At 40.7% G+C, this 13,250-nt stretch overlaps 1 protein-coding gene across 1 annotated transcript in view; it reads right to left on the reverse strand.

The window, feature by feature from the left end:
* The window catches only part of RPA1 (replication protein A1), a 62,278-nt gene that overhangs the window by 27,127 nt on the left and 21,901 nt on the right, over positions 1-13,250 (reverse strand). The window contains exon 5 of the mRNA XM_058283084.2: positions 2,284-2,372. Coding sequence (XP_058139067.1) covers positions 2,284-2,372 — 89 coding nt within the window. The remainder of the gene's footprint in view (positions 1-2,283; positions 2,373-13,250) is intronic.

Genomic DNA, 13,250 nt, shown 5'->3' on the forward strand with positions numbered 1-13,250 from the left:
AGAGAAAAAGCAGGAGAGACAGAGAAACCCTGAGAAGCTGACAGAGTGGTCCCAGAGGCCAGAGGATGGAATCAGTGGTGCACAGAGGCACAGAAAGAAGCCTCTGAGAGGCTGAAAGAGACAAGACCAGAGGAGAGAGGAGTCATATGCCTAATCACCCACAGCCGAGTTCGGGGAGAAAGTAAGCCTGAAGTAGAAGGCAGAGACCCAGACTGCAGAGCTGCCATTATGTCTTGCCACACAGCAGGAGTCCAGGATTGTCAGCAGCTGATATTTGGTAAGACAGCCTCTCTGAGGATGCCTTGATTTGGATACTTTCATGGCCTCAGAACCGTAGGCTTTTAACCTAATAAATACCCAATATAAAAGCCAACCCATTTCTAGTATATTGCTCCCAGCAGTTTTGTTTTTTTTTTAAAGATTTATTTATTTCTCTCCCCTCCCACCCCGGTTGTCTGTTCTCTGTATCTATTTGCTGTGTCTTCTTTGTCCACTTCTGTTGTTGTCAGCGGCATAGGAAACTGTGTGTTTCTTTTCGTTGTATCATCTTGTTGTGTCAGTTCTCCGTGTGTGTGGCGCCATTACTGGGCAGGCTGCACCTTGTTTCGCACTGGGCGGCTCTCCTTACGGGGCACACTCCTTGCGTGTGGGGCTCCCCTATGCGGGGGACACCCATGTGTGGCTCAGCACTCCTTGCGCGCATCAGCACTGCGCATGGGCCAGCTCCACACGGGTCAAGGAGGCCTGGGGTTTGAATCGCGGCCCTCCCATGTGGTAGGTGGATGCCCTAAACACTGGGCCAAGTCTGCCACCTCCCAGCAGTTTTAACAAACTAAAACAAGTTTATTACTATATTCTGTATGCCCCAAAAGTTAAGTAGAGACAGACTATGTAAATAAGACCAACATGATTAAAAAAAAAACCAAATCTACAAAAAACCTACATCTAACATAGTTAATGGTAAAAGACTGAATGTGAATGTTTCCCCCTTACAACAGGAATAAGACAAAGATGACCAGTAAGGCTCTATATTTTTTTCCCTGTATATTGGCCACTTATTTTCTTCCTGTATTGAACAGTTTATTCTTATCCAATGCCTGCTTTGCTACTGGAGTACTTTTTTCTCTTGATACATAAAAAATTCAGTAAATATTAAAGATATTGACCCTTTGTTCCATTATATCTGTTTTAACTATAAACTTCCATAGATTTAAAAACTTTCAATGTGGTCAAATAATTCATTGGAAGTCTTCTAATTCACTTACAAAACACTTTTTCCTTTATTTTTTAATATTTTTTATGGTTTCATTTTCTAACATTTTAAATATACCTGGAGTTTATTTTGGTATGAAGCTCCAATTTTATTCTTATTTGAGAGGTGGAGGGGCAGACAAGACTTCTTTTAAAGGGCCAATGATTTGAAAATGATTCTTTGCCTTTCTCTAGAACTATTATTATCTTTTGTTTAAAGTAACAGATTAAAAATAATCACTGTTAAATAATACATTATATATTCAATTCAATTCAACAAATACTTATTGAAGGTCAACTACAAGTTAGGTTTGAGGGATATAACATAGAACAAAACAAAGATGGTCCCTACCTTCCTAGACTTTATGCATGGCTTAGCAATTAACAGTAATTATTCTAAAAACTACCAGTGTGGTTAGTGGAATCAAATGAGTCAGACTACATGCTTTACACTCTTTAAAATTAAAAAGAGAGCATAAAACAAAACTTAAAAAAAAAAAAAACCCAAAAAAACAAATTTCTCATTGAATTATTCCTAGATATTTATCTCCTTTTTTTTTTTTTTGAGGAACTGGTGGCTGGGGATTGAACCGAGGACCTTGTATTTGGGAAGCCAGTTCAACCAACTAAGCCACATCAGCTTTCCTGAGTTAGTTTTTGCATTTGATTTATTTTGCTTGTTGTTTTCGTTTTTTCTTCAGGAGGCACCAGGAACTGAATCTAGGACCTCCCATGTGGGGGGTGGGAGCTCAACTGCTTGAGTCACATCAGTTCCCCTTAGTTGTCATTTTTCGGTCTACTCTAAGTGGGACCTTTTCCGATTACATTCTCTAATTTTTTCCTTTCTGTAACATCATTTCTTCAGTATTGGGGGAAAAAAAATCTGACAGAATAATCTGTTTCCTAGATCCCCAAATCATTATTGTTTTATTAAGACTAACAAATCAAACTGAATGCACCAAAAAGTAGAATTCTGGATCTATATACAGATCTATTTTTATAGAGTGCTGCAACCTAGACAAAGTATGTTACCTTCATTATAGGCCACTGGATTGCCAATCTTTAATCCAACTGCTTCAGCTGATTTCAAAACTTCTAGTTCCATCAAAATAACTACTCTCCTACAAAGGTAAACAAATACAAACAAGTTAGAATAAAAAAATAAATTCACAAACCCTTCAATAAAATGACAAGGTACTTAAAAAGCTTTCTCCCAATGATCATTTTTACAAAACTATTTTCCTTTGTCACTGTTTTTCACTGCTGTATAACTTCAGAAAAATATATCGCTTCCTACATAAATATTTCCCTTAATCTTTCACTGCATCATTATCGAGACTTTCTATGATTGCAGGCTTTTCATATTCTAGCTAGTCCCTTAATTAAAATGCAGCACATTTACTATATACAGTATTGTCAAGGATCAACTGACATGATACGAATTTAGATTATTAAACACAAGAATATATAGACAGAAAAAGATCATCAGTTTTCAGAAACATACTTTTCTAAACAATTACTTTGTCTCAGTGAAAACCAATTTTAACTACAGATATTTAGAAATGTAATTATTACTTATCTTTAAGAACCTATATTTCACTCTGATTAAAAGCTACCTTTCATTCTGATTAAAACCTTTTTAATAACTTCCCAATGACCTTAGACCAAAAATGAAAACCTTTGATCTGGCCTATGAGGTTCTACATGGTCTGGCCTTGCTAACTTCTCTCCAGCTCAGCTCACACCACTCCCCAATGACTCTATGCCCTATATCCATAGCATTTTCTTTCAGTTCCTAGGATATGCTATCATCTCTCCTGCCACAGGCTTCTGTATGTACATGCTGCTGATTGTGATGCTCTTCCTCATTCTCCCATCATCTATCATTCATTTTTTGCTTTCCTTTCAAACATCACTTCTAGAGACACTTCTTTAATCATTAGCTGAGATCAGGTTTTTGTTGTTATTATATTCTCTCCTACAGCCATAATTTCTTTTCTTCAGAGCACTTCTCTCAATTTTTAAAATTTATTTTTCCTCTTCCCTTCCCCGCCTCCCCCCCCAGTTGTCTGCTCTCTGTGTCCATTCACTGTGTGTTCTTCTGTGTCTTCCTGTATTCTTGTCAGCAGAACCCAGAATCTGTGTCTCTTTTTGTTGCACTATCTTGCTGTGTCAGCTCTCAATGTGTGCGGCGCCATTCCTGGGCAGGCTGCACTTTTTTTGTGCTGGGCGGCTCTCCTTATGGGGCACACTCCTTGCACGTGGGGCTCCCCTACGTGGGGGACACCCTTGCATGGCATGGCACTCCTTGTACATGTCAGCACTGCGCATGGGCCAGCTCACCACACAGGTCAGGAGGCCCTGGGTTTGAACCCTGGACTTCCCATGTGGTAGGCGGATGCCCTATCCGTTGGGCCAAATCTGCTTCCCTCAATTATTAATTATATATTTGTTAGTGATTATTTGATTATTATCTCTCCTACTAGACTGTAGTATTTTCAGTGAGGGCAGGTATCCTCCAGTGAAATGCAGCAAATCATCCAAGGCAGGCTGCTCAACACAAACTTGAATAGAACATCAATGATAGCTAAACTAGGGTAGTGGCAGTAAAGATGAAAAAAATGGGTGGTTCAAAGCAAAAGTTAACCAATATAGTAAACTCAGTTTCATCAGGTTATATATTCTTTAAATAGTCTCATTGGTGTATTTTGGACTGTCGATTCAATTGATCAGTTTGTGCTGTTTTTACTAGGTTTCCATGTCAGAATTATGTTAATTGAACAAAATAATCTTGAAATGGTTTCTTCTTAAAAATCAGATAGAAATAGATATCCTATAAAATCTGATAGATTTTAGTGGTGGATATTTAACCTTTCAAAAATTATACAGAACATATAAAAATGGAAGGCTTATCAATTACTTGGCATTACCCTAATATTAAAACTTAAGAGAATACATACTCAAAAAAATCAAGACTAAGTTCATCTAGTAATGTACATACAAACATACATGCATCCTGAATAAAACAATAACAAGAGGAATGTAGCAACATATTAAAAGAACATACCAATACCAATTTATAGAAAATAGACGACAGAGGAACACGTCGCATCACTTTACAGAGATGCAATCAGCAAAATCCAGACTACAGTGGAAAACTGCACATGAGGATAAATAACAAGTGATCTGGTTTCTTAAAAAACAAAACCAGTAAAGAAGGAAATAGGAATATGGAGGAACCAACAGACCCAGAGACCTAAAAGACATATCTTTCTACTGTAGTGTGAGCTTTACTTTGTATTCTTTTGTTATTTATTTATTCACCTCTTCCCCTTGTTTTGCGCTTGCTGTCTGCTCTCTGTGTCCGTTTGCTGTGTTTTTCTTCTATGTCTGCTTGTCTTCTCTTTAGGTGCCACCAGGAACTGAGCCTGGGATCTTCTGGAGTGGCAGAGAGGCGACCATTCTCTTACACCACCTCAGCTCCCTGGTCTGCAGTGTCTCTTACTGTCCTACTCTGTGTCTTTTTGTTGTGTCATCCTGCTGCACCAGCTCTGCACATTGGACAGCACTCCACGCAGGCCAGCTCTCTGCTCAGTCCAGCTTGCCTTCACCAGGAGGCCCAGGGAATCAAACCCGGGACCCCCCATATGGTAGATGGGTGCCTAATCACTTGAGCCACATCTGCTTCCCTGGATTCTGATTCAGATAAATTGTAAAATATATATATGTGTGTGAATATATATAATATGTAAAATTGAACACTTGCTGGTATTTGATACTTTAGGTAGAAATGGTATTTTTAGAGACTTATTTTTTAAGGCTAGATACCAGAATATTCATGGATGAAATCATATGGTAGCTGGGATTTGCTTCAAAATTAAAGAGGGGGCAGATGGGGAAGGGATATAGATAAAATAAGATTGGATGTCAGGTGACAATTTGAAGCTGGATGATGGGTGGGATAGGTGGGAGCTCATAATACTACTATTCTATAGTCTAGCTACTTTTGTATATGTTTAAAATCATGCAGAATAAAAAAAACCAAATAATATTTTAAAAAGAGGCAAAGAAAAAAACTGAAAAGGCCTGGAACAAAACAGATTTATTGTTATTATAGTTATAATCTTGTGTTAATGGAAGAAATTGTAACATTGATACAAAGACAGTGTTGCCAGGGGTTCAGAAGCAAGGGGAAGGGATGAATAGGTGGAATACAGGGCATATTTAGGACAGTGAAATTGTTCTGTATGATACTGCAATGATGGACACATGACACTACATTTTTCAAAGCCTATAAAACTGTACAGCACAAAGTATAATGTAAACCGTAGCAGTTTGATATGGTTATGAATTCCAAAAAGAAATATTGGATTATGCTTATAATCTGATCTGTACCTGGGCATGACTGAGTTATGATTAGAGTATTGCACCCCCACCCCTTGGTGGGTGGGGACTCACAGATAAAAGGCATGGCAAAGGACAGAGTTGGAGTCTTCTGATGTTAAAAGTTTTGATGTTGGAATCTGATGCTGAAGACTTAAGCTGGAACTCTGGGAAGCAAGCTCGCAGAGGAAAGAGAAGCCAGCCCCAGGAAGGAAGGAACCTTGAACCCACAGAAAAGCAAGCCCAGGAACGAAGGAACCCAGGAAGCCTAAACCCTCGGAGACATCGGCAGCCATCTTGCTCCAACACATGAAAACAGACTTTGGTGAGGGAAGTAACTTATGCTTTATGGCCTGGTATCTGTAAGCTCCTACTCCAAATAAATACCCTTCATAATGCCCAGCAGATTTCCGGTATTTTGCATCAGTACTCCTTTGGCTGACATACATAAACCATAATGTAAACTACAGACTTTGATTAGTAGCAGTGATTCAATATTGGTTCATTAACTGCAACAAATGTACCACACTAATGCAAAATGTTAATGATAGGGGAAACTATATATAGATGTGGTGTAGGGGGAGAATTTCCTATACTTTCGGTATAATTTTTCTATAAATGTAAATCTAAAATCTCTAAAAATAAAGATTATTACAAAAGAAAGAGAGTTCACTGCAGGAATGCAATGATAGTTCAATATTAAATCATCTATTAAAGTAATTCATAATATTAAAGGTCTAAAAACAATAATTTTTTTAAAAGAAAAGCTTCTAGAAAATTCAGTAGCCATTCCTGACAAAACTCTAATAGAAGGGCCTAAAGTCCACGTACTTTACATGATAAACATCATGCTCAGCACTAAAATAAAAATATATCAATTAAAAGTAGGGTACAAATCAGGTACCTGCTTACACCATTATGTCCAACACTGTTTTGATGGTTCTAACTAGTAAAGTAAGACTTAAAAAACAAAAACACAAAATAAATGACAAGTGATATAAACATTGGAATACAGGGATAACACATTTGCATATCTAAAAAATCCAAGAGACTTTAAAGGATACAGACCATAATCTTAGCCCAAACAAGCCTTTTGCCTTTTTTTTTTAATTTGACAATATAATCCTAAAATTCATATGAGAGAATAAACACTGGAGAACTAATGAGAAAACTTTAGGGGAAAAAAAAGGTAAGGGAGGACAGGACCTATAAAGTTACTTTTTTTTTTTAAGATTTATTTATTTATTTATTTCTCTCTCCCTCACCCCGGTTGTCTGCTCTCTCTGTCCATTCGCTGCGTCTTCTTTGTCCGCTTCTGTTGTCAGTGGCAGGGTAATCTGTGCCTCTTTTCCCCGCGCCATCCTATTGTGTCAGCTCTCCGTGTGTGTAGCACCATTCCTGTGCAGGCTGTACTCTCCTTGCGCTGGGCGGCTCTCCCCACGGGGCGCACTCCCTGTGCATGGGGCTCCCCCATGCGGGGTCCCCCGTCGTGGCAGGGCACTCCTTGCACGCGCACCAGCACTGCGCATGGGCCAGCTCCACACCGGCCAAGGAGGCCCGGGGTTTGAACCGCGGAACTCCTATGTGGTAGACGGACGCCCTAACCACTGGGCTAAGTCCGCCACCTATAAAGTTACTTAAGCACTAAAATACTCTACAGATGATACTTAAACCAAAACTCTACGGCAAACCTAGAGGTATAGGTTATTAGGTGATAAGAGGAAGGCTGAGAAGGACTACTCATGCTTAATATATGCAGAAGTTATATTAACTTGACAGTAAAAGTGTGGAAATGGATAGAATTGATGGTAATTCATTACAGTGAGTAGCAGCTGGTTTATAAATGGGATTATGGCTGAAAAGGATAGTCTAGGGATGTAAATGTCCATTGAAAGAAAGCTAGAGAATAATATAGGGACTGAATAATAGTGAACCCAGAGGTGGATGAGAGTTGTGGTTGGCAGTACAGATGGAAGTGTCCTTCTGTGAGCTAGAGCACATACAGCACTTCTGCAGGGTGGTAGGAATGTGGAGAAGCACGGGAAAAATATAACTGGTGTGACCTATGGACTGTGGTTAACAGCAATACTGCACTATTCACATATCAAAACCAAAGATAATGGGGGGGGGTACGGAAAAAGTGTGCCAAATGTACACTATGGACCATGGTTGGTGGTAATACCCTGATGACATTATCTCTAAATCTGTAACAAATGTTCCACCATGGTGTGGTATGTTGGTGAAGGGATGTTGGATGGGAGTTCTACACATGTGCATGACTGTAAGATCATAACTTCTGTAATAAAAATATACTTAAAAATATAATAATAATAAGGCTGGTTGGAGGAAAAATACACCAAATGTTGATGATATGGAATATAGTTAGTAATAATGTTTTGATGATATTCTTTCATAATTTGTAACAAATATCTCACAACAATGCAAGGTGTTGGTGGTGGGTTGATGTATGGGACCCCTGTATGATGATATGTATGTTTGCTTTGCAAGTTCACAATTTTTACTATACACTTATTGTTTATGTATGTTTATGTATGAATGATATATTTCAATAAATTTTTTTTTAAAACTATGGCAGATAATAAGTGTTGGCAAGATGTGAAGAAACTGTAATCCTCATACACTGTTAGTGGAAATGTAAATTGGTGCAGCCGCTTTGGAAATCAATCTGGCAGTTCCTCAATAAATTAAAAATATAGTAGGGAAGCGGACTTGGCCCAGTGGTTAGGGCGTCCGTCTACCACATGGGAGCTCCGCGGTTCAAACCCCGGGCCTCCCTGACCCGTGTGGAGTTGGCCCATGCGCAGTGCTGATGCGTGCAAGGAGTGCCGTGTCACGCGTAGGGGAGCCCCATGCGCAAGGAGTGCGCTCGTAAGGAGAGCCGCCCAGCGCGATCAAGAAAGTGCAGCCTGCCCAGGAATGGCACCGCCCACACTTTCCGTGCTGCTGACGACAAAAGAAGCGGACAAAGAAACAAGACGCAGCAAATAGACACAGAGAACAGACAACTGGGGGAGGGGGGGAAATAAATAAATAAATAAATCTTTTAAAAAAAAAAAAAAGAGTTAACATTTAACCCAGCAATTCCATTCTAGGTATATACCCGAGAGAAATAAATGTCCATACAAAAACTTGTATATAAATGTTCATAGTAGGGAAGCAGATGGATAGCAGATGCTCAATGGATAGAGCATCCGCCTACCACATGGGAGGTCCACGGTTCAAACCCAGGGCTTCCCAACCTGTGTGATGAACTGGCCCATGCACAGAGCTGATGCGCGCAAGGAGTGCAGTGCCACGCAGGGGTGTCCCCTGCATAGGGGAGCCCCACGTGCAAGGTGTGTGCCCCATAAGGAGAGCTGCCCATCTCAAAAAAAGTGCAGCCTGCCCAGGAGTGGCACCACACACACGGAGATGACACAACAAGAGACACAGATTTCTGGTGCCACTGACAAGAATACAAGCAAGACGCAGAAGAACACACAGTGAATGGACACAGAGAACACACATCTGGGGGGGGGGAGAAGGGGAGAGAAATAAATAAAATTTTAAAAATAAATAAACGTTCATAGCAGCATTCCACATAATAGCTAAGAAGTGGAGATAACCTAAATGTCCATCAGCTGATGAATGGATAAACACATTGTGGTACATTCATGCAATGACTATTATTCAGCCATAAAAAGGAATGAAATGCTGATTCATACTATAAGGATGAACCCTGAAACTTTATGCGAAGAAGCCAGGCATACATACTGTATGATTCCATTTACATGAAATGTACAGAACAGGCAAATCTATAGAGACAGAAAGTAGTAGTGGTTGTTGAAGACTGGGGTGGGTGGAGGCAGGGAATAAGGTAACTGAGAGTGATAGCTAAAAGTACAGGATTACACGATTTCCTTTTGGAGTGATGATTATGCTCCAGTGGAATGTTGCACAACTCTGTGAATATATTAAAAACTATTGAATTATAAACTTGAAATGGGTTAACTGCATGACATGCAAATTATATATGAATAAAGCTGTTACCAAAAAGAAATAAAAACAAAGAAACTCTATGGGTACTAACAAAGGAATAGACAAACTGATCAAAGAAAAGAACGGCAAACTCAAAACAGACTAGATAAATGGAATATCAATTTCTCTGCTCATCTACTTTTGCCCAATCCATCAATTCTCCACGTAGCCATCAGAAAAATCTTTTGAAAACTTTTCAAAAGTCAGATCATAGGAAGTAGATTTGGCTGAATGAATAGAGCATCTGCCTACCACATGGGAGGTCCAGGGTTCAAACCCAGGGCCTCCTGACCCAGGTGGTGAGCTGGCCCATATGCAGTGCTGATGCACGCAAGGAGTGCCGTGCCACGCAGGGGTGTCCTCCACATAGGGCAGCCCCACACACAAGGAGGGCACCCTGTAAGGAGAGCCACCCCACATAAAAAAAGGGCAGCCTGCCCAGGAGTGGTGCTGTACACATGGAGAGCTCATGCAGCAAGACAGCAAAACAAAGAGACATAGATTCCCAGTGCTGCTGACAAGAATGTAAGCGGACACAGAAGAACACACAGCAAATAGACACAGAGAACAGATAATGGGGTGGGGGGGGAGGGAAGAGAAATAAATTAAAAAAAAAAAAAAAAAGAAAATCTGAAAAAAAAAATCAGATCATACTATACTTGCTTCTCAAAACCCTCCAATGGCTTCTCGTCACACTCAAAACAAAAATCTACCTCTTGGGAGCAGATGTGGCTCAAGCAGTTGAGTGCCTGCCTCCTATATGGGAGGTCCCAGGTTTGGTTCCCGGTGCCTCCTGAAAAAAGTACAAGCAAAATAAATGAAAAAACCAACTCAAGGGGGGACACGGACTTGGCCCAATGGACAGGGCATCCGCCTACCACATGGGAGGTCTGCGGTTCAAACCCCTGACCTCCTTGACCTGTGTGGAGCTGGCCCATGCGCAGTGCTGATGCACGCAAGGAGTGCCCTGCCACGCAGGGGTGTCCCCCACATTGGGGAGTCCCACGCGCAAGGAGTGCGCCCCGTAAGGAGAGCCGCCTAGTATGAAAGAAAGTGCAGCCTAAGAATGGCGCTGCACACACAGAGAGCTGACACAAGATGATGCAACAAAAAGAAATACAGATTTCCAGTGCCATTGATAAGGATAGAAGCGGTCACAGAAAAACACACAGAGAATGGACACAGAGAGCAGACAACTGGGGGGAGGGGAACGGGAGAGAAATTTTTTAAACAAATCTTAAAAACAACAACAAAACCAACTCAGGGAAGCTGATATGGCTCTGTGGTTGAGTGCTGGCTTCCCACATATGAGGTCCCAGGTTCAATCCCAGGCCCCAGTACCTAAACAGCAACAACAACAACAACCAAAAAAACTACCTCCTTACTGGGGTATGCAAGTTCTCCAGGACATGGGATACCCATTTGGAAAAAATTTAGGCTAGACTTCCCTCATATCCCTATATAAGAATAAATTTTCAGATCAACTACGGTCTGTTTTTAAAATCTACAGAGGTATGTGAAGAACTATGAAGTATTTTTATGACCTGAATGGGAGGTTTCCTAAGACATAAAACCCAGAACCATAATAAAGGGAAAAACGGACAAATATGACTAGACCTTAAAAATTTAATTTCATATTACAAGACACCATAAACAAATAATTCATGGGGTAAATATTTGAAACAGAAAACAAGTTAACCAACATCCCTGGTTTTCAAAGAAGTCCTACAAATTAAAAAAAAAATTTTGGAGGTACTAGGGATTGAACACATGGCCTCATACATGAGAAGCAGGCACTCAAACACAGCTACAGCTGCTCCCCAATGAGAGTTTTGTGGATTTTTTTTTTCAATTTGTTTTTTTTTTTCCCCAGGCAGTACCAGAGATTGAACCCAGGACCTCATACACAGGAAGCAGGAGCTCAACTACTTGAGCTACATTTGCCCCCCGTATTATTTTTTTTAAAGATTTATTTATTCCACCCCCTCCTCATTGTTCTGCGCTTCCCTGTTTGCTTTCTGTGTCTATTCACTGTATTTTTCTGTGTCCGCTTGTCTTCTCTTCAGGCGGCACTGGGATCCAATCCTGGGACCTTCTGGAGTGGGAGACAGGTGCTCAATCTCCTGCGCCACCTCAGCTCCCTGGTCTTCTGCATCTCTTACTGTCTCTCCTCTGTGTCTCTTTATTGCATTGTCTTGCTGCGCAGCTTTCAGTGCGAGTTAGCATGCCCTGTGGGTTAGCACTCCACCTGGCCAGCTCGCCCTCACCAGAAGGCTCCGGGAGTTGATCCTTGGACCTCCCATATGGTAGATGGGAGCACAAGTGCTTGAGCCACACCATCCCCCTGGGATTTATTTTTAAAAATACCAGCTCTTGAAAAGCTTAAGGGGAAACAGGTACTTTTAAAAAAATACAGCTTTATTGACATATATTACATATCATAAAATTCACCATTTAAAAGTGAACAATTCAGTGATTTTTTTTGTATATGCAGAGTTGTACAAGCATCGCTACTATCTAATTTCATAAAATCCCAAAAAGAAACCCTGTACCCATTAGCAGTCACTCCTCATCCCACTGCTCCTCAGAATCACTAATCTAATTTGTTACTATGGATTTGTCTATTCCAAAACAGGCACTCTTACAAATGTTGATGAGTATGTTAATTGTATACCTTCTACAAACAGATGTCTTTCGACCCGCAATACTAATTCTAGTAATCTACCTTTCAGAAAGAGCATGTAAAGATAAATGTACAAGGATGACTACTAAACCTCTGGAATAAAAAATGACCATCAAAAGGATAAGGAAGTAAATAAAATCTTACACACACACACAGTCTCTCCGTAGAAGTAGGAAAGATTACAAGGTACGGCACTGTGCTGAGGTGATGGAATAAGTCAGAGCCCATGGGGTGGAATTCTCTCTTTGACTGGAGAGAATGGGCTCTCAAGCTGGAGTTTCCTAGTGTGGTGATTTGGAATTATGTACCCCAGAAAAACATAAGCCATTCCTGTGAGTGTGAACCCACTGTAAATAGGACTTTTGATGAGGTTATTTCAGTTAAAAGATGCCCAACAGAATCAGGATGGGTTTTAATCCTATTACTGGGAACCTTATAGAGAAGGTCACAGAAGAAGAAAGTATGAGGATCAGTCAGAAGCTGGAAGTCAAAGGAACTCCGAAAAGAAAAGGCCAGATGGCACCATGTGCATTGCCATGTGACAGAAAAGCCAAGAAACCCCAAAGATTGCCAGCCAGTCAGAAGATACAGACCCCAGGAAGAAGCAAGCTTTCTAGTCACTGCAACCATGAACCAATAAATTCCTGTTGTTGAGCCAACCTATTGTATGATACTTGTTTTAGTAGCTGGAAAAATAAAAAATCCAGCAAGGACTGTACTCACCCCCAGCAAAGGCCTCCATCCTGGGGGCAGACTTGGCCCAGTAGTTAGGGCGTCAGTTTACCACATGGGAGGTCCGCGGTTCAAACCCTGGGACTCCTTGACCCGTGTGGAGCTGGCCCATGCACAGTGCTGATGCACGCAAGGAGAGCCATGCCATGCAGGGGTGTCCCCT

The sequence above is a fragment of the Dasypus novemcinctus genome, chromosome 21 (genome assembly GCF_030445035.2).
Source record: "Dasypus novemcinctus isolate mDasNov1 chromosome 21, mDasNov1.1.hap2, whole genome shotgun sequence".
Classification (NCBI taxonomy): Eukaryota; Metazoa; Chordata; class Mammalia; order Cingulata; family Dasypodidae; genus Dasypus; species Dasypus novemcinctus.